Raw genomic sequence first — 26,775 nt, forward strand, 5'->3', positions numbered from 1 at the left:
TTACGGTTCCCATTGATCTTTCTTTCTTTCTTTCTTTCTTTCTGGTTTCGCTTCTTGTCCGTGCAGAGCTAGAGCAGAACAAAAAACTGGCCTCAACTTTTGTTATGATTCCAACTTTTCCCCGGTCGAAGATCGAAAAAGGCCTCTCTAGGCAAGGAATAAAAAAAAAGAAACGATTAACGCAGGCCCTACCGTAATCGAGGAAGTTATTACAGTATGTTTTTAATTAAAAACAATTTATTTATTAAAGCTAGCCCTCATGCATTCGGTAATTTCCAGTTGATTCTTTTTACCAGAAAAATCGTACACTTCTACAACAGTCAATTATACATACCTACCACCGACAGTCAAAAACTAAGTTAAGAATTCTGCTTAAAAGCTTGGATTAAATGCCGCTTTGCCACTGCTTGAGAATTACTCAAATTTTTCTCACACAAAATGTGCTCTACCAAAAAAAACCCTAATCTGAATGAATCAAATTCAGTTACTATCAAGACGTAAAAAACGTAAAACATTTCCTTACATTACACCCGGCAAGCTAACGACCTTATCTGTCAGGGCTTAATTACAACGACTTTCAATCCGGCTATCTTTCGACATGCCATGTAATCAGGCCTAAGTCTCAAATGTAAGCACAACTGATTTATTGACGGTAAAAGGCGACTTCGGGCAATGAAGATGGATTTATTTACCTTCACACTGGCGTGGGGAAAATGTCAAGAAGCCAATCCGAGATCGATAAATCAACAGTTTTGAAATTCGATGCCTTGCGAACAAAACGCCGAATACTGAAAGTTTACGGAACAAAGCTGATCGGAACAGGTCAAATAGTTTGAAATTTCCTGAGAACCGTTCAAAGTTCACCAGTTGGCACATTTATCCGCCAATAGGTGGAAAAGTTTCCGACTTGATAGTTAAAACGGTATTTCAGTTGTTTATCTAGTATGTCGAAAGATAGCCGTTCTGCCTTGCACGTAACACTAACAATGGTTATAAATTCAGATACCATGCATCCATTTGCAAAAACGTAAAGGCTTCCTGTAAGTCACTCCCCTATATCCAGCACACTACCTTGATTAGAACACAGTCCGTAACCTGAACAGCTCTATCTCAGTTCTGTTAGTTCATAATCACCAGGATATCCCTTAACAAAGCATGTCCAAATCACCATTCAATGCACGTCTGCACTACGAGATGCGAACAACCACAGGCCCAATTACAAAACAAAAATCAGACAACATTAATTGCTTTATGGATCATACAAACTATTTAAATGGCCTCAGTCTCCTTTAGTGTTGAGACATTTAGGTTACAAGCAAACCTTTATATGTTGGCCTATCCTAGACTACCAAAAGTACCTTTCTGAATAGTCGCTTGAGAAAGAGCTTAAAGTGCGACGTGAACTTAGCGACTCCCTTTGACTGTTAGAAAGGAACCACTGGCAGTCTATCTTTGGCCTCAAACGGAAAAAGGGTTTCTGAAAACGTTGAGACATGTGCTACCAAGCGCGAAGAAGTGAGAACTTTGCATTCCGTGGTCATTAGTGTTATTGAGAAAATAGTCGGATTGATAATAAACGAGGCTTTTAGGTAAAAAGGAAAAAAATGGCAATTTTCTGCTTGGGCCACAATGAAAAGGGTCTAATTATCCAACAGGCTGAAAATGGAGACTCCACAACGTTTCGTTTCTCCATCGACCATTCTAAAAAAAACAATAAAGGATTGCTTGTAATTGAACCAAAGGACAATTTACAGTAGTGTGATTAGTGACCTGGTGCTTCAGTGTAAAACCGAGGCTGGAGTTTGCTTTCTTTTGAAACAATCCTCAATGTTTTTCATATGTAAACGCGAACTAGTTGACATCAAAACGACATTTTCATACAAATTGCAGCGAGGTTTGAGTCAAAACGAATCACTTCCAGCCTCGCTTCCAGTCGAAGCCCAGGTCACTAAACATACAACTGTAAAGTACTTAGTTAATGTCAGGAATTTCAATATCCACGCGGTTCTTAAACAGGATATTTTTGAGCGGGTTTTCTTTCTTCTTTTCTTGGCGCTGTTCAAACATTTCAATGTTGCCAAACTTTCCTTTAAACCATCGCTGAAATTCTTGCACAAGGGTCTCCTTCAAGAAATCAGTGAAAAGTGGCTGCTGAGACGGGAGCGCAGGTTTTTCAGCAATCTTGTTCTTCACCTGAAACACGGACATTAAAAACGAGATACTTCATTAATCTTTGTCATGTGATGAGTGCAGGCGAGTTAAACATAGATCCCATTTTTGTCGACAACAACCAAAGTCGCTTAAACTCCACAACTGTCTTCATTTTTAATATAAAACATTTAATAAATGAATGTGGTACGTTTGCAAAACGTTTATTCCTGAAAATTTTGTGTACCGTTTCTTAATTTAATCTGGCCTAACTTGCCAGGGGACAACCACATCGCACAAGCTAGCCGTATTTCCGTACGTACATTGACTTATCAAAAAAATTAAACTTAACTGCAGTTCGATGAATGCAGTTCCAAACAGTTTGCTTATTATTTTGTTACGTTCCAAAGAAAGTCAATTTCATCCCATTGCTCAGTAAGTTAACTATTCAGTACTCCCAAACATCCCAGGGTTCCTTCTCAGGTACCGAACAAAGGCAAAAGAAATCGTCAAATTTACAAGTCTTCGCTACGATCACTGCACCTACAAAAGGTGATGGACTGTAGAAATAGCTTGCAATTCATTAAATAATGAATATCATCGCCGACAGACAACTCCTTAGGCGCCGGTCAGTTACAAACTTCAACATCCTCCCCGGGCATCTGAATTTTTGAGGATTGGTTTGCTCAAATTCGCGCCACAATTGCCTGTTCTCGACGGAAAATTTTCAGCTTCAATCAATAGCAATTCATAATTTGCGAACAGAAAAAAATTAATGATATCTTCAAAACCTCTTTGGAATCCCCTTGAGTGTGAGCCAGTCGTTCACAAAGGCGAAACCTTGTCCTTGCAAAACTCCTCAACTCCCATAAACCATAAAAAAAAATAAAAGAAACTCGTGCGCGTATTCCGTCAGGGCAAAGGATCAGACCCCTGTTCAAATTCCCCAACCCTCCCAGGAAAGGATTAAATACCCTACTCCCCGGGGACACTACACGGTAAAAATGGCCGAAATATATCATTCCAGAGGGGAGGGATGTTGAAGATGGCATTACTTAGAATAACATCGTATAAAATTGATTTCAACTATTAACATAAGAAAGGTGCATGGATAAAATCAGTGATTAGGATAAAAATTATGACAAAAGAAAACTAACGAACATCAACAACTGATTTGAATAACCAAAAATTCATAGCAATACTGAAGTTCATTCCCCGTACGTGTGATTACCAGTTTGTAGTGATCCAATGTCACTCCAAAAGACATACGAGGACATATTAGTTTATGGGGGTAAATTATACGTCAGAAGCAAGAAAAAAACATTTGCAATGAATAAGGAACTTCTTTTTGACTTTTTTTCAACTTTTGAAAACTTTTTGAAAGCGATGGAAAACGAAACTCAGGGAATACCCATAATGGTCTGTGCATTAAATTCCAGGGGTAAACTTCATACACAAGATCAGAATTTTTTTTTTCCAGTGGTTCTGTCTTCGGCCCAGTTCAAACACCGAACTTTAATTATATGAAAAGTTCGGCGTCGTAATCAGTTGAGAACAGATGCTTCAATTTGGAACGGCTCAGCCGGGAATTTCGGCTTTGGAACAGCTTTGATTCAGACGTCGAACTTTTCATGAGCCGAACCTAATGCATAAATTATTATAACGTATTTCAGATGCTATTTCTCGTAGAGAGCATGTTTTGCTTCAAGTAAATTTAGTTAGGCGTCTGAATCAAAAGGCGGGAGTTTTGCGATTCGGGCCGACCTTAATTTGAGTTCAGTTCGGCTCATGAAAAGTTCGGCGTCTGAACTGGGCCTTAGTTATTTACGAAAACACTTGACCTTGGCTCTCAAGGTACATAGATGGTTATAAATACCTTACCTGTTGCGTGTCTACTGGCAAATAAAAGCAGCCAAGTTTCAAATCAAGAATCTGTATGATCACTCCACCGTAGATCTCCAGGCATCCTCCCCATTTGTTGTCATCGCCATAAGACATGTTTGAGTACTTCTCACATATGTATGCAAAAGGCTTTATACCCTGACAAAAGGGCGGTGGGTTTTTCGCTACAAAAGGAGGAAACAGAATAGTTAAACTTTGGAACTATGTTTGTAAGCTTGCACCCCCAAACAGTTTTTGCTCGCCTAATGTCTTTCAACGTTTTTGTAGGCAAATTAATGAGTACTCATCGGTCGAGTGTATATGAATGTAATTACCCCTGCACGTGGACGCTAGTCCCAACGCGCCTATGCCACTCTTAATTTTTTTTTTCTTAACGAATGCTTGAGTATTCATTTTATTTTAATTTAGGTCTTAATTCAGGGGCGGTGCCTCGCATGGGACGTTCGAATTCGCCCCGTTGCACCTGCCCCTTTTGGATCTTGCTTCTTTGTTTATAATTTATATTATATATTGTAAGAGGAGCACCTAAAACTAACGCGTCACTCAAAACCGCGGAATAATTCAGTCGAAACGTAAAAGAGCTCACGTTAGGGAGAAAGCTGTTGATCGATTTATTTTAAAATCTAAAGGGGTTCATTGCAAGAAATCTAATTATAGTAGAATAGTATCCTACGCTGCTGTTTGCTTTGCTGCACAAGGTTATTCTAAAAGGTGTAACGTTTGATTCTTTGATGAAATCCTCACTTGTGACTGCAATGAAATGAAACCTATCACCCACTCTAGAAACGATGGGAATACTGGTACAATGGAATGATTATGAGATCGTCTGGGCTAACGGATGGACATCCCGGCTGCGTTCTCTCGGGGTAGCGTAACTTTTGTGAAATATATCAATTTCTTCGGTAGTCAGCGTGGTTTTTGACCAAAACTAATTCACAACAGCTACGGTAGTCGAGAGAAAGCCGAAAAATTCACTTATTCATGGACGCGATGTCCATCCATCTTTCCAGACGATCTCACAAACACTCACTCGTATCAGACCCTCGCTGTTTCTGAAGTGGAAAATTAAGCAGCACTTTCCCATGGTTCTAACTTTTGAATCTCTGTATAAAATCAAGAAATGTGAAAATATCTAAATACGTGTTATACTGTGGAGATATCCATGTGGTGGTGTTTGTTATGTTGCACAAGATGGTTTTAACATTAAACTGGATGAACTCTGAGTGTGTTGCCTTGTGTGCAATGTCAGACTCGCGATTGGTGGCCAAACCGACTCGCAGTTTGCCGTGAGCCATTTCACTGCAGACTTGTCTCAGAGGGGTACTCCAGATGGGTAGGTTATACTGGGAGGAAAGGCCCAAAAGTGGTGCCCTTTTTACACTCGTAGTGTACGGGAGGGTGGGTTTATGTTTTCCGCGGTTCATGTTAGGCCCTTGGAGATGGAGTTTGGAAGCCTGGCGTGTATCGAAATGTAAAATGTTACTAAATTAAATGGTCGCAAAAATAGACTTTGAACCAAAATGGCGCAATTTGATCCTAGTATTAACAAGGGCAGCAAAAACTAAGTGGAAAATCCTGGAAGATTAACTCGTCATTAGTTTGAATAGACGAACAGTACAAGAGAGCGTGACGTACATTCCTAAGTCTTATACTCATCCCCTGCATGAACTGCTTCCAGCCCAGAGTTCACGAGCGGGAAGAAGAGAGAACCTGGGAACGAGGTTGAAGAAGCCTTAGGAAAAGGGGACATCCTTACATCCTGCAACGTGTCAGAATTGAACGTCATCAGCGCTGTTTTGTGAATAGATGCCTTTTCAATTTTTTCTGCCTTTGCACTTTTTTATAGTAGTTAGTTATATGGAATTGTAAGTCCAGACGAATGACTCTAGGCATGTTTCTTTTGGCATTTGTTAATAAAGAATTCATTCATTCTTTGACATATATTTGAGGAATTAGCCTGAGTATCAGGCTTTTCGGAGGGGGATGGGGACAAAGGAAAGGGCCCTTCCTGACCCCTCCCCTCTACTCTTAGGAAGGCCTGATACTCAGGGTATTGAGGAATAAGAAAGAGTTACAATTTTTTGTTTAACTCTTTAAGCTCCAGTGGTGATCAACATCAAATTTCTCCCTACAATGTCGCTGCTTGATTAAACATTTCAGTCAGGAGAATAAAGGAAATAATCACCAAAGATGAAATGCCTTGATTTTTAGACAAAATCTCCCAAATTGTAACATAAGAAATACATGGAGGGCAGTGAGGAGAATACACGTTGATTTTGGGGGCTGAAAGGGTAATGCACGTGAAGGGATATCGTTACTGTAAAGACGGTAGAGCCTAGCTTGCAAGTGACTCAGTTCGCAGCCAAAACAAAGAAAAAACGTGGTTAAAAACGATGGAAAACGTGCGCCAACTAACATACGCACTAGTTGATCTTGACCAGAATGAACACTTATCATCGCTTCTGCGCATGTATATGAAAGCCCTGGCTAAACAGACAGGCAAGTTTATGTTAGTGTCCAACTTGTGCATACTTGTTATTCTGTTTCATGAAAGTGCAAGCTGTACTTTATTGTAACCTATTCAAAACAGTTCTGAATGAATTCACTACAATAGTCCTCAGACCTTTTTGGCCAGCGGTTGGTCACCAGGAGAGACTCCGGAGAATTCGAGAAAAAAAATTTTTTTCTTTTTTTTTGATTGGCTGCCTCGTAGCAGTTTACATTGTTTTACCGCAGAAGTCTTGCGGTAATAAAATTCCAGTACAGGTACCCCAGAATCTCTCCTGGCGACCAACAGCTGCCCAAAGAGCCTGAGGACTCGGGGTACGAAATCTCGCACCCAGAGTCCTCAGACTCTTTGGCCAGCGGTTGGTCACCAGGAGAGACTCTGGGGGACTGGAATTTTACTAATGTACGATTTCTACGGTAAAACATTGTAAGCCGTTACGGGGCAGACAATCAAATATTTAATTTTTTCGAATTCTCCAGAGTCTCTCCTGGCGCACACTCACTGACCTGAGGACTCTGGATACGAGATTGACTTTATTACTTTACTATTCAAATGGCTTGATGCAACCAATCCCCAATCCCCTACCCAAACCCCAATTTTTTTTAATCCCCTTAAAATTTTTCGTCTTACCAGAGAGGGTTTCGTTAACCAGCACCTTTCCATCCAGCATCACTGTAAATCGCAGTGCCTGAAAAAGCAAAATATTAATTTATTCTCAGTACCAGGCGAGTTAACAATTCGACCAACATTTCCATAATTGCCTTTTTTTGGAGCCGCTTTTAAATTCACATTTGAAATGGCTACTTAAAATAAAAAATAAAAATAAAAATTGAAGCAACTTACTTTCTCATCTTTGACGAAACTTATGTTCGTACAAACTAAAAAACAAAATTAAACAATGTGAATAGAGGGCTTAACAAGTGTGACCTTGCAACCTATACATTATATTTTTGCACTGGTTCCTAATGATGAAACAAAACACCACTCTCCGACGGCAGCTCTACACATTTGACGTTTGTATCCACAAACTGAGTTAATACCACAGCCATTTATCAGTAGTTTCAAGAATAGAGAGGTTTTCAACATTCTAGTAAGTTTGCTTTAGATCTGCTGGGCTGTAATCATATCTGTGATTCGTAACCAGCCTAAAATCTCATGTCTGTTGGGATGTCGCCCAAGCCTAGTAGGGTTTCTAAGACTTGTATAAGGGAGAATCCCCTGAGGGGAGGACAAGGGTGACCCTTGACTTACCTTCGTGCTGTTTCTGTTCCAATTCAAATTTATAACAACATCCGCACTGTGGGATGGGATCTTTTGTGCATGCGCAATCATCATCAGTGACCAACTCTGGCACTACAGGCTCTGTTTATATAAAAAAGACAAATCTTTATATGAGGCTAAAAGTAATTTAGGCAAAGTTAAAATCGAGGCAGGTGCTGCTCAGCGGTGCCGCCAAGGCTGGGGCATGTGGGGCGGCTACTCCATTTTGCAGGGGCCTCAAGGTTCTTACAGCTCACATGTTTTGTGTCAGTACATTTCGCTTCTGTTCACTTGCCGGAGCTTGTACTTTCCAAGTTTGTTGCTCCAAGTCCCTCCCGCCCATTGGTAAATATAGTTCAGTGGTTATATGTGGTAAGTATTTTTATTTTTATCCTTAGCATTATCATTCTATCATAATTCCACTGATCTTTCAGTGTGACGGTGCCGGGTGGTTGCCGCTAACAGGGTTGCCATGGTTTCGCACCTCGCTTGGCTCACTTAACCTGTGGCTTCACCGGTCTTAATCTTCAAGCTGATCTACTGATGATGGGTTTTAAAGAGGACAAAGATAATCCAAAAGGTATTACGAAATGTTTGGATGCAGAGGACCACGAGACGCACAAATAAACTGTTCTGAATACTTTTCGTTGCCGATCTCTTGCAGTGAAGATATACATGCCGCCGTCAGTTTACGTGTTAACAAACAAAACTGATTGTAGGTTGACACTCCAATGTTATTTGAGCCAATATTTCATCTAGTATCAATAGTCTTCTTCAGGGCCAGAGTTTTAAATTCTGAGAGAAAATAACGGCTCTAAAATTTTCAAAACAACGTAACACAGTGCCCCATTTTTCCATCTACTCCAACTAAACAATAGCCTTTTATCACTCGGAGGCCATGTTGAGTCTCAGGAGAATAAAAGCTTTAATCTTGCACGGCAAGCCTCGCCCAACGCGAATTCAGTGCGAAGCTTGCCGTGCAAAAACAAAGCTTTTTATTCTACTGAGACTCAACATGGCCGCCGTGTGATAAAGGTCTATTGTGTTTTGGGAAGAATCGACTCTGTTTCGATCGAAAAATATCTACTGTTTCATTCTCTGTGAAGTCTAAGAAGTCGTTCACATGTTTTATTCAAATGAGACGTCATCATCATTAACCAATGGCACTAGTATACTATGACGTCATCGCCAATGTTCAGCGAGTTGTTCATTGCCCTGGAGACGCGTAGATTGGTGGATTACAACCGAGAAACACTGGGAACTACTTGGAAATACCATCCCTTCTACGCTTGTTACGTACCTGCTTTGCATTGTTTGTTTGTTTGTTTGTTTTTGTTTGTTCCTTTGTTTGTTTGTGTGTAGCAACCGGCTTTGTTTAGGGGGCAAAGGGAATGAATAAGACACCGATATGTGCACACCCAAGTAAGAAATTCTGTAACGCATCTACAAGAGTGTGCCCCATTCACACCAACAAAACATGTTTAATTAAACCAGGTTTAACAAAATGAAAATTGGAAACAGAAAGCTGAACCACTGGCTTTGACATAGGATTCAAGTAAACTTTAACTTATGCTTTCATTTGTGCTAAATCTGTAGTCGAAAAAAAATCCGAAACAGCTTTTACGAGGAAACAATTTTAAACTATGTTTAACTAAACAGCTTTTAAACGTGTCTAAGCCTTGTTGTGAGCGGGGTAATAAAAATCTTTTTCTAAAAGTACATGTGATCTTGTCTTTGTCTCCGGCCTGTCCATACGAAGCCTCGGGCAGAAAGGGGCATGCAAAAATACTTGCTTTACGCATGTAGAGCATTTAAGGTCATCTCGAAATATCGTTTTAAAGAATCAAGCTTCTACGTGAAAAAACTTGCAGTTACACAGTTACACAATGACATGACATTAAAACGTCAAATGTGTTACTGCAAGATCATTTAAAAATGTTGTCAAAAAAGACCACAAGAAAAAAATATCGTAGCTTTCAAAGTTCTCCTTTAATTAAGATTGAATATTTTCCTATAGCTTTTATGTTCTTGTGCCCCCGCTATATCAATCCTTTGCCCTGGCTCCATAATAGACGAGGTCTAGATTATTATTAGTCAAGTGAAGATCAAGACTTCACGAAGAAGGGAAATTTCGTGCGTGATCACATGTCTTGCTCGCTAGTATCCCTGAGAAGAACAAGAGACTACTTGTAAGGAGCTGGTCATAACAAATTTGTTCGAAGAGAACCCACCTTGTCTCGGATAGGGGGGTTACCAAAGAGACCACCTATCTGGTGAACATTGTGGACAAAATTTTATTGGCTTTAAAATTTGTGTTTACACAGAAATTTTCAGCTAACAAGAGTCAGCATTGCTAGATAAACAAGAAAACTGAGGTTTGAATCTCACTGTTATTTTTTACTGCTGGATAGAGCGGTGGCTATGCAATAAAGACACCATCTTTTGAGGTTAAGGAAGGGGGGTGCAGGCAGAAGCCATCATTTATTTTGGGATTTGGTGGGTCCTGTTCGAGTATAGTAATTTTGACCACTTCCCTAACCCAACAATGGCCTGGTCTGGCCAATCAACTTACGTTTTCCACTGTTTTGACTGAGGATGCGAATAATATCAGAATAATATTTTGTGCGTTTTACAATGTGGATTTCTTTTTAATATCGAAAATTATTTTCTGTCTTTCTGGTTTGTATGAACTCGTTTGATGTGAAGGCACAGCGGGATTCTGAACTGGTGTGAATTCCGACACACGTTGAACAAAAAAATTGTATGTGTATAATTGCATTTTGTTGTGCCTCACTCCCCCCCCCCCCCCCCCTCCCACCCCAACCCCATCCTAGGGGTATCAAATGGTCTCTTAAAATTATCTAGTGCTCGCAAAATTTGACCTTTGTTCGATTTGCTCGCAAAATTTAGACGAGTGCTCGCTTACTCGAGCTCGCAAAAATTTCGTCCCTGCTAGCATGCACGGATTTCACTTAGATTACTAGGCGAATTCTAATAAAAAAAAGGTGCGAAATTAAAAACATTTACATTTGCTGCTCGCTGCTCGCAAGATACCTCGTGCTCGCAATAAAAACCACTCTGCTCGCATGCACGCGAATGCTCACAAAGACCATTCAAAACCCTTCATCCTTACACCGCTCTTCCTCGCGAAATATTCTGTTTTTGTATCATACCTCCCCTCCCCTTTACCACTCCCTGTCACCCCTCCGGAATTGTGTCGCACTAAGTAAAGGAAAAAAGGTTCTCGTGCTATCTCAGGGACAGCAAAACTCGCTGAACTCTTAGTAGCAACGATAGGGAAACAGAAGATATATACGACTAAAACGCTGTCCTACATTCTCCATTGCACGATTCTGTCGTAATGGAAAATATCTCGGAAAATAATTTTACCGATCTCAGACATAAATAATTACTCATGTTTTGCTTACCTGGGCGCTCGAGTTGAAAATCCGCATCGTTTACGTGAAACGATGAGACTAAGCCAATGCAAAAAGCCAGGAACACGGGAAAAATCATCTTCAGAAGTTTTCTCTTTCACCAGCTTACAGCACGTAGCACAATAAACAAATGAACGAAAACTACGCGGGGATCACGGATTTCAAAAGTAATCTCTTTCATGTGACCTTCAATGACTTGGTATCAAGTTGACCGCATTAAATTACAACTAATTACGTCAGTTTAAAAATTATTATTACAACCAAAGCAGAGTCAGTTTTCGTATTTGACCTTTAGCATCTAAATATTATGCTGATCGCCTGGAGGAAATCCTGTTTAAAACGACTCTTTTTTATTAATCGAGGCTCAAATGTATTTTAACCCCTGAAAGAGGCACCAAGTTCAGCAGAATGGCCAAAGAGTTCCTCGTGATATTTTATTCTCAAATTATACTCTAGAAGGTGTCACAATAGCGAAAACTCAAACGATGGTCATCAGTCAGAATTTAGCACTCAGAGCGTCAACAAACCACAAATTTTACCTCTCCCACCCCTCCACAGAAATTTGCAAGGATCTCTCCCTTCATTTTTGTAAGGGAGAATGAGGCACCTCTGTCCCGTGGGGGGGGGGGGGGGGGAAACTGTATCGTCCTGTTGAACTCTGCTAATTTTGTGCCTCTTCATCACAATCACTTGAAGGTTTAATAATAGCATGACACTTTTTAGAGCAACCAGAGCATTAGCCGAACAAAAGAATAACTAACCAAAAATATTTGTAAGAAATGATTTTGTATAGGGCGCTTAAATACGTTCTGTACGTTATGTTGACCATACCAATAAACGACCTTTAACTCGTACGTGGGCATTTTCTATCCAACCAAAAATCGCATGGAACTATTTCTAGCACGTCGTTTCGCGAACTGATGAAGCATGATGGCTTCTTTCGAATTTCGAACTTAATTCGCAGCTACACGCTCAGACAAAATTGTTGAAACGGTTCCCTTCTTTCTTCCCCTTTTCCCCTTCAATGTTGAATTTCACCGAGCCGGAGTAAAAGACACGCTACGAACACAACATTGGAGGAGAGGCGAGGCCGAGTACATGCTATGTAACAGGCACGTTAGTTACCTTGGGCCGGAGTTAACCGAAGTGTTTCAACTAATTATGACTGCAGTTGTAGATGGGTTTTCAAAAAGACAGACCAAAACTTTAATTTAACGTCTAATCTATGATTACCGTCGATTCTTGACAACGATCCATGCGTAATGCGTGGTTCAATTCTACCTGTTACCATCCCCCCCCGGGCACACCCCCGGGCATTTGTGTACTTGACGTCCTATTCCCCACCCCCGGGCACACAGAAAGAGACAATTCCCCACCCCCGGGACTCATGACATGGACTAAAAATAAACTGTTTCGTTTTGATGATTTATTTCTTTATTTAAACAAAACCAGGAATCTGAAAAATCCTAAACTTTTAGAACAATTAACTCCCTTCCCAAGTGAAGCGAATATTATAAAACTCGACACACACACTAATACACCAGGAGGGCGTTTCAACCAAACTGCCTCGAAAATTGGAATGTATCTCTACAAAGCAACTCTTAAATTCCTAGAAACAACATGGAATAACGTCTTTTGTATTTTCAGTGCAAATAAATTGCTTTTCTACAAGAAGATCAAAACGTTTAACTCAGTATATTTACAACATTAAAACTGCGCCTGAAACAAGCTGAAGCGGGTGAATTCCATTAAAACAAAACCATTATTAATTTTTCTTCTGGAGGAAATCCTTTCCTCTCTTATCTTTTGAACTTAATTACTTTTTGTTTTCTTTCATCAGGTCTACGTCAGCTCTCTGACTGCAAATTTACGAAATGTGAAAAACGAAAAACGTGGCCTTTTCCGCGTGGTTCCAGTAGCCGCCATTGTGTCACCCCATAAGTCCTTGCGCGAGTAGTTGTTTCGATTTGCCCCGCCCCCCTACCCCCGGGCAAGACCGCTTGAGGACATTCCCGACCCCCGGGCCAGACGGGCTGGGTTTTCCCGGGGGTGAGCCCGGGGGGGGGGGGATGGTAACAGGTAGAATTGAACCACGCATAAGCCCAGATGAAGAATCTACAATTTTTTTAAGATGAATTTTACGCAGTGGCTTTTAGACTTCAAGATCTTTCAGAGACAGTCAGTGCGTGGCCACTTTATCTGCAATGGGCATTCGACGAGCCATTTCTTCTCAAACTCCTGTTTCATCCGGCCGGCTAACCAACCGCAAGCGATAACCGGAAAACATGCGGTGTTTCGTCACGCGTTGTCTCGTCACGTTCTGTGTCTCGTCACGCAATACAGGACGGCTGCGACGAAGACTAGCTGGTTGCCAGCGCGGGAAAATTGGGAATTTTACGTGCCTACGTTGCGTGCTATAAAATCAGGCCTGTAGCAGGGGGAGGGGCAGGGGGGGCTTGAGCCCCCCCAGAATTTTTGGAAGTTAAAAAACAATCTGCCTAAAAATGAATAATTAAACCAAATTAATGAGAAGCAATCAGCCTTGAATTTGACGCTGCAAGTCCCTTTTCATAACCTTTAAAAAGTTGTTTACTACCTGTCAGTTTCCTTGGCTAACAGTTTGTTTTCATATACAACAGCAACAAAGGCACTCCTACCTTGTGAATAGGAAATAAGAACCAAAATGGATCGAAATCAACTAATCTCAAGCCGTAAAAGCTATTGAAATAAACTAAAGTCAACTCTCTCATAGCGACCACTTCTCGTAGGCGACCACCTCCCGTAAGCGACCACTTTGTAAACAACCGTTTGTTTCTTAGTTAAATACTGTTTCAAGAGCTCTCTCGTAAGCGACCACCACTCAAATTTCTTCCTTGAAGAGACCGCGACTACTTTTTAGGCCAGAAATTACACCTGTTCTTTTGTTTTCTAGAAAACTTTTGAATGCAGAGGTCCACACAACGCAGGAATTAAACGTGCTGGTAATTTTGCCGGATCTCTCTTGTGAAAGACCTCGTGTCAGGCGTCACTTGAACGTGAAAATACAAAACTGAATGCAAGGCTGGCACTACGGCAAAGGGCAGATTTATTAGTGGCCAATATTTCGACTAATAGAATTAGTCTTCCTCAGGGCCAGAGCTATACTGAAGGAAAATTTAATAACGGCTCCTTAAATTAAAGTTTGAAAAATATATGGAAAAACATGATTGGCTAATACATGATATGATGACAACGTACTTGTAAATATGAGATAACGAAAATATACTAACGGCTCCTAAAATTAAAATTTGAAAAAATACATGCAAAAAAATGATTGGCTAATACATGACATGAAGACAGCGTACTTGTAAATATGAGATAACAAAAATATAGAAGTGTATAATCAAGGTTCAGCGTTCGTTTTTCCTGTTAATGCCTTCTGGAGATAACGTTTTCCCTCTATGAATTAGAAAAGCCTCGCGTGCCTTACGGCGGGAGGCATTGATGGTGGGTTGTAGTTCGAGAGGGATAAGTCGCATGTCCGCAGAAGAGTGACCTGGTAAGTTGAAGTGTGTAGGGACTGCTGCTGTGGAGTTGGCGTGATGTGGGTTGTTTGTCGCTTGTCTGTGTTCTGTGAACCTTTCACGGATCGTGCGTTTGGTTTCCCCTATATACTGTTTTTTACATTTTTTACATTCAATCATATATGTAAGGTTAGTAGAATTACAGGTTATATGTTGTTTTATTTGTCTTGTTTCGCCGGTGTTGCTAAAAGTGTACGAAGTTCTTGCATCGTCAATGTAAGGGCAAGTGAGACATCCATGAGTGGAGTTGCAGCGGAAAGTGCCAGAGGTGAGCTTGGGTGTCGTGTTAGTGTTCTTTAGTTTAGCTCGAACCAAAAGGTCGCGAAGGTTTGGTGAACGACGGTAAGCGATGAATGGTTTATCTTTGAATATTAGCCAATCATTTTTTTGCATGTATTTTTTCAAATTTTAATTTTAGGAGCCGTTAGTATATTTTCGTTATCTCATATTTACAAGTACGCTGTCATCATATCACGTATTAGCCAATCATGTTTTTCCATATATTTTTCAAACTTTAATTTAAGGAGCCGTTATTATATTTTCCTTCAGTATAGCTCTGGCCCTGAGGAAGACTAATTCTATTAGTCGAAATATTGGCCACTAATAAATCTGCCCTTTGCCGTAGTGCCAGCCTTGCATTCAGTTTTGTATTTTCTTTTGTTTTCGGTCTCCGGTAAGCGACCACCCAACATAATCACGTATGATCGTTACTAAATCATTACTTAGAATTGACAAAAGTTCAATTTTTAATGACGCTACCCCGGACTGCTGACAGATCCTGCGTATACTTGCAGCATTTTCGTTGTACGGTTCCTTGCAGATTGTTTGCTTTTATGTTTTGGACCGTAGATCTTTTCAGATACGATATGCTGTAGTTCCTTTTTAACATGGTTTGGCCATGTACTTGTGAAGGAAAGTTTTGCTTTTCTGCTGATTCTCGGTTTGGTCTCTATCATGTTGCTGTCGCGTTAAGTTTTCTACGCAGTCCGATCAGCCTTGCAGAAATTTGTGACAGATAATAACAGTTTACAGACAGAGAAGATGGCTATAATTAGATCTGTAGGTAAACGGAACAGATCTGTTCCGAATTGTTATACAAAGTTTCTTCAGAAGAATGAATAGATGTGAAAAAATCAAATAAATTAGTTTCTATTTGCCTAATTTTAGCTGCGACGGTAAAATTTTTATGTAATTAATTAATCGATCCAGTATTGCGCTTATTTTGTTGATCTTTCCCGTAAGCGACCACCTTCCGTAAGCGACCACTTTGTCGTACCCCAAGGGTGGTCGCTTACGAGAGAGTTGACTTGTTTTCTAAGACATCCGATCATTTATAGCAATACAAATGTCCCACAATGCTCCCACAGTCGGATTCTTACTGCCCGGTTCAAGCCAAATTTTAAAAGAGAAAGAAAAATTTGTCGTCATTTGGTTACGTCCTCCTTCAAACGTAAAATTAGGAAATTTCACATGGTAGTCCACGTAAAAGAAACGGCAAAAAATGTACCTAAAAGTATGATGCAGGTGCAAAGTTATTGTTTTACTTACTAAATCTACTTTTTTTGTTTTGTTTTGTTTTCTTATGTTCTCGTTGCATCTTAAACTCCCTAATCAGTCCGTGTTTTGAGTGACGGGGGGGGGGGGAGGGAGGGGGTAGTTTTGTTTAACAATTTTGCTAAGCCCCCTCAGTTGTTTTAGCCTTGGTACGGACCTGAAAATATAAAGCGAATCTCTTCGTTAGATCCTTCTTTGCTTTCTACAAAAAATAAGTTTTCCTTACAACAAGTTTTTTAATGATTCAATTTATTTCTTTTCCCGAGAAATCTATGTCAAAGTTTCATAAGTTCTTAGGTTAGTGACTTTAATTTTCAATAATACTAATAAGGAACTACTCGATCAGACAGACAGACTATCTTCTTTTCCCAAGCAATCCGGATATCAAAGTTTCATTTTTGTTTTTTTTAGCCGGTTGGTCCAGCTTAACTTTCAACGACGTAACACTAAAACGAAATTACTCGTTCAGAGAGAGAGACCTGTATATAACAAAAATATAAATCAACATGTAATTAAAGGAAAAACACTGTCTTGAACTTAAAAACTGTCATTGAATTTTTCGTTGTCATATTCTTCTACCACAGGCTCAGGGAGGCGATGCTTGTCAAGACCCCAATCTTTGTCGAACCATTTGTGCATCTCATCCAGAATCTGCTCCTTTACGCTGTTGCTGATTTGGAAAAGCGAATGGAGCCAGGCTTTCTCGTCCACAGGTACCCCAAGAACCTCATTTTCGGCCACAGAACTACCAACTAACTCTTCCATATAGTAACAGCCGAGCTTCAAATCTAAGACACGCTCCACGAAATCAGCGTATATTTCCAAGCAACCACCGAATTTTCCCTGTTCATAGGACATGTTGTACACTTTAACACAAAAGTCGGCCACGCCAATAAGACCTTGACACAGAGGAGGAGGATTTTTTCCTGCGAAAAAGAAGTTACCACACTTAGGTTTTACTACATACAGTTCAGCTAGGTTAGAGGTAAGTGTGCAATCTACAATGTGTTGGGCTGTTAGGCTGTTCAACGTAAAATGAGCTACTTGGAGAACGTTTGATAATGTCATTTCAAAAACCCAAAAACCTTTTTCCATCACCAGAATCGTAAAAGTTATGGTCCATTTTGTTATAAATTACTACTCCAGTGTTCTAAGATTGTCACGTCAGTCTGTGGCCGAACTGGGTCGGAATGAATTGATTGAATAAACTTACGCTTATTATTTTATTTATTTATTTATTTATTGATTTATTTATTTATTTCAATTCATGGCATTTTCGTTTCCATAAAGCTTTAGAACAGATCATGAGTTGTTCTTTTCAAAAATACAATTGAATTCTTTCTCTCGGTGTTCCAAAATTATTGTGTAACCGAGTGAACATATTGTTGCACCATTTTCGCCAAAATTGGTCAAAATCCTCGTGACACTTCCCCTTGACAGGTTTTCCCCTCTACTAGAATTTTTACACGACAATCCCTTGCTCAGTTCCTTGACCACATCATGCAAATGGTCAAATGGTTTGTCTTTAACACGTTTAGAATTTTTAATTGTTTATTTTCCATTTTTAATCTTAGGAAACGTTCATTTTTATAGGGGAGATAGACTAGATTTCCAAGTGTCCTCGTGCGGTAATTTAATCTCCCCAGAGCTTGATCAAACTGAGTTCAATTCAACTTCGAGGCTCAAAATGCTGAACTCCTTTACAGGATATTATGACTCTTCAATCATGCTCAATATGACTTCTGACAAATCGAGGGCTTAAGACGTCAATCTTAAAATGCATCATATCAAGTTCGTCCCATTTTAAATGGTGCTAACGTCAGTTAATCTCGTACCCAGATCTCCCACGGTCAGGCGGAGGGGACATTTCGACATTCCCGAACCAACTGAGATCAGGATACGAGATTAAACGTCAGTTAGAGTAAAAAAACACCTTTTATAGTAACATGTAGCAACTCCATTGCCAGGAGTTAACCTAACTACACTTCAAAAGCTTGCTGTTTGCAAATCGCTGTGAATTTGGCCCCTTTTTGTTGGCGAGAGGGAATGTGCACATGACCAGCAGTGTGCTTGGTACACAGACTGACACTTATCTTCAATGGAGTCATTTATTTGTTCAGTCAACTTACCAGAGAGGGTCTCGTTGAAAAGGACCTCGTCATTGACCGTCACCGTTAAACGTACCCCCTGAAAAAAGGGATAAAACAATTGAGACTCTAGTGAACAAACAAGAGAATGTAATAGCCATGCTGACCACTCTACAAAATGGCTCCATCCCCACCATCTGTACCAACAAAATACAAAAACGGCAAACGACCCCGGCGATAGAGCTAGAGGGCCCATTACTATTGGGACAATTTTGCCCATTCTTATTACGGTCCAGGAATAACAGGGTACCTGAACATGAATACCGTATATTCCGTGCATTCCGGAATAGACCCCAAAAATGCGCCCTTTGTTCGACACCCAGTCCAAGCTCATAATTAATGCTAAACTGACGAAAATTCAATTTGCGGACATTGCAACTAAAGAACATCCCAAGAAAGAGTGCAATTTAACTTTCATTTGAATGATCCCACTTACTGGAGTTTATCCAAAAAATCAACAATAAGAGCCTTCTTGTAGAGCATCATAAACAGCACCACAGAAAAAGACTGCTAAATAGCTTCCATATGAATTCTATCTACAGACTCAATCATTAGAACCACTTTGTATAGCGTGATAAAAAGCGGTCCGGAGAAGCAGTGCATGCAGTAGAACCTTTCCAATACAGACTACATAGCGACGGATCCAAGTGTCCACACTCTTTCCACGCCCAAGGGTTAGAAGGTTCAAGTTAGCAAATAAACAATAGCTGATTATATTGTCATATTTATTTTCTACCTCCAATTATTACCATACAACTAGTCATACTCATATAGTGTCTTCATATAGTGCCACTATGAGCTTACACTCCCTTTGATATGATGGCTCTCTGTCCGAGAACAAATTGTACTTATAAACCCTTTTACAAGTTGCATTTTAACGGGTAAACGCAATAGAAAATAGATAAAACCCCACAAACAATTGGGAAGATTAAGACCTTGTTATCTTTGAACCATTTAGCAATATTGTGAATGAATCGAACGAACGGAATTTTCCTGTTTGGGCAAACAGCAAGAGCAATATCGTGAGTTAAGGATTGTTCTAACTTCAAAATGAACTGCACTACAGGCACTCAGCTAACTATTAAAAAAAGCCGGCTTTTGACACCAATCAGACTATTATTTTTACACCCATACTGAGCGTAACCTCTTCACGGTATCATTGCAGTCTGAAAGGTTTGTTCGAGAAGATCAGGGTGAAATCCAAGTGGAAACGCTCAAACTAATACTATGCAAGTAATACGTTCCCAGGTGCAGAATGCCGTTTGAAAATTCTTCAAAATAAAATGTTGCGTGTTTTAAGCTTTGAATTTTGGGCTTCTTTACAAACTGGCCGTATTTAAATGACTACCTTTGTGTTGCTATTTCTTTGAATGACGTAACGAAAAAAAAAACGCACTCAACGGTGACCAAGTTCCAATACAAATTAAAAATGACTGCACAGCAAAGAGCAATGACTTCGTAGAGCTTTGTGTATCTTTTTGCAAACTCACAATGGTGAAGGGCACCCTTCTTCTGGCTTTTCCTCTCGTTATAGCCTTGGTAAATTGTATGACTACCGAAGAACATGTCCGACATTTCTTCCGTCCAGAGCATAGAGCATATCTTGCCAAAACAACCAGCTTGACGCTCGAAGACGATTCGGTCGCCGTGGAGAACGTTCCACAGAACGACGAGTCCACAAAGTGTTTATCAGACTGCGAACCAACGTGCGATAAGCTGAATGTACCAGATTATTTAACGGTAAATATTAATCGTTAATGTATGTGCATAAGATAAACCTCATGGTCTACGTTGCAACAACTGTTTTACTTCCATTAAAAGCTAGCGGGAATGGACGAGTTGATGAGAACTCAAACGCTTTTTGTGCACTCATGCGAGTCCACAAGGGCGTGCGATGGAAATAGAGTTGGTAAGATGACAAATATGTTATGTCCACCTCTAGGTTCATACGAGCATACCTTCTACATGCTATTATGTTTAGCGTCCTAATTGGTGACAATAGGGATCTCCAGATCAGAGTTTGAGTACGACGTTCAATTTCCAAATCAGTCACATCCCTAGAACTCTCTCCCCTTCCCTTTATTTACCAGTAGATAAGGAGACCCTAGAAACAACATTGGCACAACAATCGGTTATCGAACTAAACCATGCAAACTAGATTTGAAAAGCTGTACTCGTACTCAGTCTCGTAGTTGCAGTGAAATATGGAGGTCCCTATTTATAACTAGCGCTAACCAGGGTTTTTAACAGCTCTTTGAACAGGCATGAGAAGAGTGGTTAAACGAAAGGGTCAGGGAAACCCAACGCGTGTCTTCAATGTCTGTTAAGAAGGACTCAAGCGCAAAGGAAATTCGGATTTATTTGTTAACCAAAACCTGATGTTTTCCTTGCTAAAATGTCAGCTTAAAATTCATAACAGTGGAAAACGTTTTCCTTTTATTTTCGGATGGGAAAACATGTCGTTAAGCACTAGCTAGCATTTTCGTAAAGACAACAACAGCTCCGATAAATTCGGGGAATAAATTTATATTTCCTAAAACTTTCTAAAGCATTCGAACAAACTGGACTGTGATAAGCTTACACAGATATTCCTTTAGAGGCTACAAACGATCTGGGAACATTCAGAAGGGAGACAACTTTTTAAGTATTTTGGAAAATGTTCTCATTCAGTGCCTCTGAGTCGGCAGATTTAATACAAATTAAAGGTCAACTGACGTAAGGAAACGCTGGCTAAAATGTGCCTCGTTGATGGCCTCTATAATGACCTGAGCTTTGGGCACATTTTAACTCTTTCAGCCCAGACAATAAAAAATAAAAATAAATTCAAATTTAATGCCAATAGCACGGGGAGTGCTCGCGCCGCAATCTCCCGAGCCAGAGGCCCATGCATGATAAAGTGCTTCAGTGACAATAATCCAGATCGAATTAGAATTTGGAAATGTTGGTTTTGGAGGAGAGGGGAATACCGGAGTACCCGGAGAAAAACCTCTCGGAGTAAGGACGAGAACCAACAGCAAACTCAATCCACATATGACGCCGAGTCCGGGAATCGAACCTGGGCCACATTGGTGTGAGGCGAGTGTTCTCACCACCGTGCCATCCCTAAAGGTCTTTTGTCGACCATTGACCATGATGAGTGTAGCCGCAAGTCAAGCGACAGCTATATTCCGAAACTCGTTTATTCAAACGAATTAATTAACTTTGGGCAAATTCAAGCTCTATGAGAGCCAACAGGAGCGCGTGCGAATTACAGGTCGACGCACGAAAGCGTCAACTCAACGCTTGTACTTAGGCACTCCCTCCGTCAGGCCTGTTGCCTTTATGACCAGACTTTCGACCGTTATACAGTTGAACCTCTCCACAACGGCCACCTTGGGGACAGAAGAAAGTGGCCGTTATGGGGAGGTGGGGGTGTAATATGACACCTTTTTTCGCGAAGTACAACATGTTTATTGTGCCAAGTTCATGCTTACTGTAGCCTAAAATGACAATCCAATCTTAAATAATATATATATAGATAAAAAACACAATAAAACGTAAATAATGTTTTGAATCAAAATGTTAACCGGAAAGACGAAACGAGCAAGGTTTGCAATATTCGCTATATTGTTGTAGACAATTTATGCTTACCGCAGCATATAAATGGCACACAATTAAAATACGTATATCATTAAAATGGATACAAAAACGTAATTTTCCGAAAACAAATGTCGAATAATCCATCAGTTTATAGAAAAAGGTTTTTACAAATGAAAAAGAACTGTATACTGGCCGTTGTCGAGAGGTTATTTTGGCAGTTGGGGACGCGCTTTAGTGGCCGTTGCCGTTGTAGAGAGGTGGCCGTTGTAGAGAGGTTTAAACAAGAGCAAATGTATGGACTGTCCGCCGGGACAAAAAAAAGTGGCCGTTATAGAGAGGTGGCCGTTGTGGAGAGGTGGCCGTTAGTGGAGAGGTGGCCGTTGTGGAGAGGTGGCCGTTGTGGAGAGGTGGCCGTTAGTGGAGAGGTGGCCGTTGTGGAGAGGTGGCCGTTGTGGAGAGGTGGCCGTTGTGGAGAGGTGGCCGTTAGTGGAGAGGTGGCCGTTGTGGAGAGGTGGCCGTTGTGGAGAGGTGGCCGTTGTGGAGAGGTGGCCGTTAGTGGAGGTTCGACTGTATATCTCTTCTGTACTTAGACTGAGCAAACCCTTCATCTTTTTAAAAACATTGGATGTATGGTGTGTTGTCTTCAGTAATCTGCATAACAACGCTTTTATCCATTTTTCTTTTAACAGAGAAATGAAAGTTTCTTTCAATTCCAAAGAGAACCGATCAACTGCGTTTTGGCATCCACAGTTGTGTTCAACAAAAACCATAAATGCCAGTGGCTTTCCTTGAACTTCTTCGACTGCTGTCGTGCGTGTAATGCAAACAACAAAAAATGCTTTAAAGAACTTAGACGCTTTCTTGGAGGGCCGGAGTTCTGCTACCGAGACCACTTCCTATGTGCGCACAGGTGTTTTGAAAAGCACAACCTTCCGGAAAATTCCAGACTTCTTCCTCCTCAATAAAGGTATCGTTATGTAAAGCTCGCCGAGTGAATTAAGCGCGTCACAACACTCGGTCAAGACGGATTGTTTTAAAATTCTTTGTCAAATGTACACATGACTCTAAAGTTCACGTTTTGTAATAATTGTTTCCGAGTCCGATACAGACTGCTCACGAATTAGTCTGTTGCTACGTTCGATTACCAGCCGTTGTTCGGTAAATGAGCGTACTTTCATACAGACTTCAACGGTAAATAGCCGGAGTGACGAGGTGATCTCATTCCAAGCGTGGTAAACATCTCAAACGGATATGAACTGTACTGGTACTGAAAACGTGGACTTGAGATGAATCCAAACGGATCTGAATTTTACTGGCACAGAACTTGAACGGAGCGGAAATTTACCGTTTCAAGCCATGGACGGATTCGAACTGTTTTGGTGCAGTTTGGATCCGTAAACCATTGGTACGGCTACGCCATGTATCCTAAGATCGAAAAAGGTGTTCAGACAGTACCGTTGAGGAAGGCCGGCTCTTGACGAAAATACAAACCTTGTACGGTTACGCAGTCCATGCAAGTAACAAGTAATCAAACAAAAAGCCATGTGTGTAAAGTTTATTATGGTGTGATGAGTGATGTGACTATAACTTAAGAGCCTGAAGCATTATGCTCACAAATTCAATTCACTACCCCCACCTCCAGGGAATACTCAATAACTCATGAGCTCACCCGAAAGGGGTACCCTTTTCATCCTGGGGTGGCAAGGGATCGTAAAAAAACTGATAGACCGTGAACAAGAAGACAATAATGAAATCCAAGTATAAGAAAGTGTTAAAAGTGTCTGTTTGTTTGTTGTGTAAATTTTTAATAACTGTTAGTGTGCTATTGTCGCGACTCTTGGGAAACGAATCATTGCTTGGTTAGGGTCTCAAACGTTAATCATCTAAATACTCACGTATTCGGCTTCAACGTAAGTCAGATTTGCACATACTGGAAAAAAGAAAAACAAGATATCGTTAGATTTGTTAAACCCGCAATGCAGGCCTATTTTCTGTGCATTCGCCTTCATGTTTTAAGGCTGCCGTCTGTATGGAGGGAGTACAAAACGCGGCTAAGTACGTTATATGTTAGGGGTATGTTGCCTTTACACGTTTACTTACTTCTTCCTTTTATATAAAAGGTAATAAAAGTGAACCTATGCACGTGAACGAACATATAGCTGTTTCACTTGGTAGGAATCTTCCTTGCTTGCTACATTAGTTCGTTCGTTCATTTATTCGTTCGTCTCATTAATCCATTCATTCCGTCACGCGATCACTCACTCACTCACTTACTCACTTACCCACTCACTCATCCACTCTCTCTGGTCATTCATTCATCCATCCATTCATTCATTCATTCATTCATTCATTCATTCATTCATTCATTCATTCACTCACTCACTCACTCACTCACTCACTCACTCACTCACTCGCTCGCTCGCTCGCTCGCTCGTTCGTTCGTTCGTTAAACACACAAACCCATATAACCCAGCTCTCCCCCCCTCACCCACCCAGAAAACCTAGGGGTCTGAACGAAATGAACTTACATCTCGTCTTTAATTTGTACCTAAGTTAGTAGCTTAACGGTAAATGGGGTCTTTAATTAGAGGCTTTGTTCTTACACTCCCAACTAACTAACCCATAGACACGTACTCCTTCATTTCAAAAGTCTGAGAACTTTCTCCGATAGCGAAGCTAAGGAGCTTAGGGAAAAGGATGGCACATTGTTCTTGTGTGATTAGCTTGTTTAACGTTCTCAGAAAGGCGGCGGCCGGCAAACAGCTATAATCAGAGAGTGAAAGCAAAATTAGAATGCGCCATTTGAGTCCTTCGCCGGGCCTTCACGTGACATCTTGGTATTGCGTGACCAGCGTGACAGTTAATCACGCACGATTCCAAATACAGTTGAATACAGTTTTTCGCCATTTTCTTGTCATTGAAGACTAATATAAGCCAGAGATTGTGGCAAAACTGCAACCATAATAAGTGCTAGACACAAAATCCGAACCTTCTTTCTTTGTCATCTTCTCTCAAATACCAATACCTTTACTCAGATTATTCAATTCTAAAATGATGACTGTTAACTGATAGTAGAATAAATTACATGAGGGTCGGGAGGGTGAATTCGTACCTGTGTAGCTCTCTGAAATGATTTCTTGCAAGTCCACACAGCATCCGCATTGCGGAAGGTCCTTCTCACTGCAGGCGCAGTATTTGCTGGGATCAATATTAGCTATGGGAAAAACAGTGATAAGCAACAGTCCGCTAGTCCGGGGGGAGGGGTACTCCCCAATATAAGCTATATAGATATGTGCGACGCCAAAGGGTAGGGTTTTGAGATAATAAATTATGGACGACAAGGCTGATCCTTACGGCAGTAATAAGGGTGAAAACAAAGAAATTGGATACAAAAATGGAAACAGATATAGCGATATGTTTTCCTTTTTATGTATCAGTTACCCAGTCATGGGCTCCTGATCTAACTTATTTGCTTTCATTCTTTTTACAGTCTTGTCGTCTATAATTTATTATCTCTTGTATTTTATTGACCCAGGTCTGTACGAGATTCAGCATCCCTCAACGTCTTGCCACTGTAATCTTGCCAAATTTAGAATTTAGAAATTATGGTTTTTGAACCGCGTTTAATCTGAAATAGAATACAGACTTAAACAATTTTAATCTGAAAGTCTGAAAAGAGGTTTATATTACAGAAACAGGTATGGATTCTGGAAATCACGGTCTGAAAGAGCACAGGAAAATTGCATAGTTTGGTCTGAAATAAGGTCAGACTTTGAGAATCGAGCCAGACACACAAAAATTCCGACAAGTAACCCCCTTCCCCAGCGGGGGGGAGGGGAGGGTGAGGTTGGGGCAGCTAGTACTCTTGCCTGCACTGTATTGAGTTACAGCTTTCATTTGAGTAGTCGGCACTCGTGCAGACAGGAAATAAATCCTCGGTAGCTTTCATTTCAATTTCAATCCACAAACTCAAAACCTAGAGCCACCACCACACCACAGGAAACTCAAAACGGATCAATCGGAAAAAAGCTTTCACTGGAATCGTCAACCTTCAAAGAATATATTCTCCAAAAACAGCATAGTAAACAGGGTTACATCAGGAATCCATTATCGAATGCATGTACAACTATCATTTGAAAGACGGCAGTAGTAATCTTTCCCATTGCGCGAGCTCGCGAGTGTATCGTGATCCGCGCGAGACACGCAGTAAGAAAGCTTCGTAGACTTTCGAAGTTTGCGCACTGGGAAACAATATTCAATATTCACCGAGCACCAAGCTCTATCTGCTTATTCAAGTTCATTGAATACAATGCCCCCTTTTTAATGCTAAAATCACCGGCTCTTTACACACGGTCAGGAGAAGATTGCCGTGTAATGTTTTTATTCGTGTCCAGATGGTACTGCGACCATGTAATTTCTTGTCTGATTTTTTTCTCGCGGGGGACGATCTAAATGCTTTGTACTGGCTAGCTATAGCCTATTTAAAACACTTACCGACGGCTTTGTCGTTTGGCCGTGAACTTGCCAGTCCAACAAATAACACGATTGCGAAAACGAACAACATCTTCTTGCACAAAAGAGACGACAGCGTAACTGAACGTGTGGTGTAGCCGATCACAGATCGAAAGAATCCCGCACACAACACGCAGAGCGATTCTTTAAAGACATTTGATATC

The 26,775-nt window shown here is 40.6% G+C and overlaps 3 protein-coding genes across 3 annotated transcripts; 1 reads left to right on the forward strand and 2 right to left on the reverse strand.

Annotated features, from left to right (window-relative positions):
* Nucleotides 1-206: 206 nt before the first annotated feature.
* Nucleotides 207-11,433, reverse strand: LOC146450476 (uncharacterized). Its single transcript, XM_085100353.1, has 6 exons — nt 11,248-11,433; nt 7,811-7,921; nt 7,403-7,437; nt 7,190-7,247; nt 4,030-4,214; nt 207-2,193 (listed from the first exon to the last, which is right to left on the reverse strand). Exons 1-6 carry the CDS (start codon nt 11,333-11,335, stop codon nt 1,972-1,974), a joined length of 699 nt encoding a protein of 232 aa, XP_084956479.1. The 5' UTR covers nt 11,336-11,433; the 3' UTR covers nt 207-1,971.
* A 5,395-nt stretch (nt 11,434-16,828) lies between these two features.
* Nucleotides 16,829-26,775, reverse strand: LOC146450477 (uncharacterized). Its single transcript, XM_085100355.1, has 5 exons — nt 26,594-26,775; nt 25,212-25,313; nt 23,995-24,029; nt 18,503-18,560; nt 16,829-17,299 (listed from the first exon to the last, which is right to left on the reverse strand). The coding sequence occupies exons 1-5, from the start codon at nt 26,661-26,663 to the stop codon at nt 16,911-16,913; spliced, it is 654 nt and encodes a 217-aa protein (XP_084956481.1). The 5' UTR covers nt 26,664-26,775; the 3' UTR covers nt 16,829-16,910.
* LOC146450478 (uncharacterized) lies at nt 18,571-23,988 on the forward strand. Its single transcript, XM_085100356.1, has 2 exons — nt 18,571-20,260; nt 22,789-23,988. The coding sequence occupies exons 1-2, from the start codon at nt 20,012-20,014 to the stop codon at nt 23,062-23,064; spliced, it is 525 nt and encodes a 174-aa protein (XP_084956482.1). The 5' UTR covers nt 18,571-20,011; the 3' UTR covers nt 23,065-23,988.

The sequence above is a fragment of the Pavona decussata genome, unplaced genomic scaffold (genome assembly GCF_977016875.1).
Source record: "Pavona decussata unplaced genomic scaffold, jaPavDecu1.1 SCAFFOLD_464, whole genome shotgun sequence".
In the NCBI taxonomy this organism is placed as follows: Eukaryota; Metazoa; Cnidaria; class Anthozoa; order Scleractinia; family Agariciidae; genus Pavona; species Pavona decussata.

What these genes read in the sequence shown, in the direction of transcription:
- LOC146450477 (XM_085100355.1), bottom strand. Translation starts at nt 26,663, where the DNA reads ATGTTGTTCGTTTTCGCAATCGTGTTATTTGTTGGACTGGCAAGTTCA. An exon ending in GCCAAACGACAAAGCCGTCG is followed by an intron (nt 25,314 to 26,593) that starts GTAAGTGTTTTA and finishes TTTTTCCCATAG; the next exon opens with CTAATATTGATCCCAGCAAA. An exon ending in CATTTCAGAGAGCTACACAG is followed by an intron (nt 24,030 to 25,211) that starts GTACGAATTCAC and finishes TCTTTTTTCCAG; the next exon opens with TATGTGCAAATCTGACTTAC.
- LOC146450476 (XM_085100353.1), bottom strand. Translation starts at nt 11,335, where the DNA reads ATGATTTTTCCCGTGTTCCTGGCTTTTTGCATTGGCTTAGTCTCATCG. An exon ending in GGAACAGAAACAGCACGAAG is followed by an intron (nt 7,438 to 7,810) that starts GTAAGTCAAGGG and finishes TTTGTTTTTTAG; the next exon opens with TTTGTACGAACATAAGTTTC. An exon ending in TGCCAGTAGACACGCAACAG is followed by an intron (nt 2,194 to 4,029) that starts GTAAGGTATTTA and finishes TCCGTGTTTCAG; the next exon opens with GTGAAGAACAAGATTGCTGA.
- LOC146450478 (XM_085100356.1), top strand. Translation starts at nt 20,012, where the DNA reads ATGGTGAAGGGCACCCTTCTTCTGGCTTTTCCTCTCGTTATAGCCTTG. An exon ending in ATGTACCAGATTATTTAACG is followed by an intron (nt 20,261 to 22,788) that starts GTAAATATTAAT and finishes TTCTTTTAACAG; the next exon opens with AGAAATGAAAGTTTCTTTCA.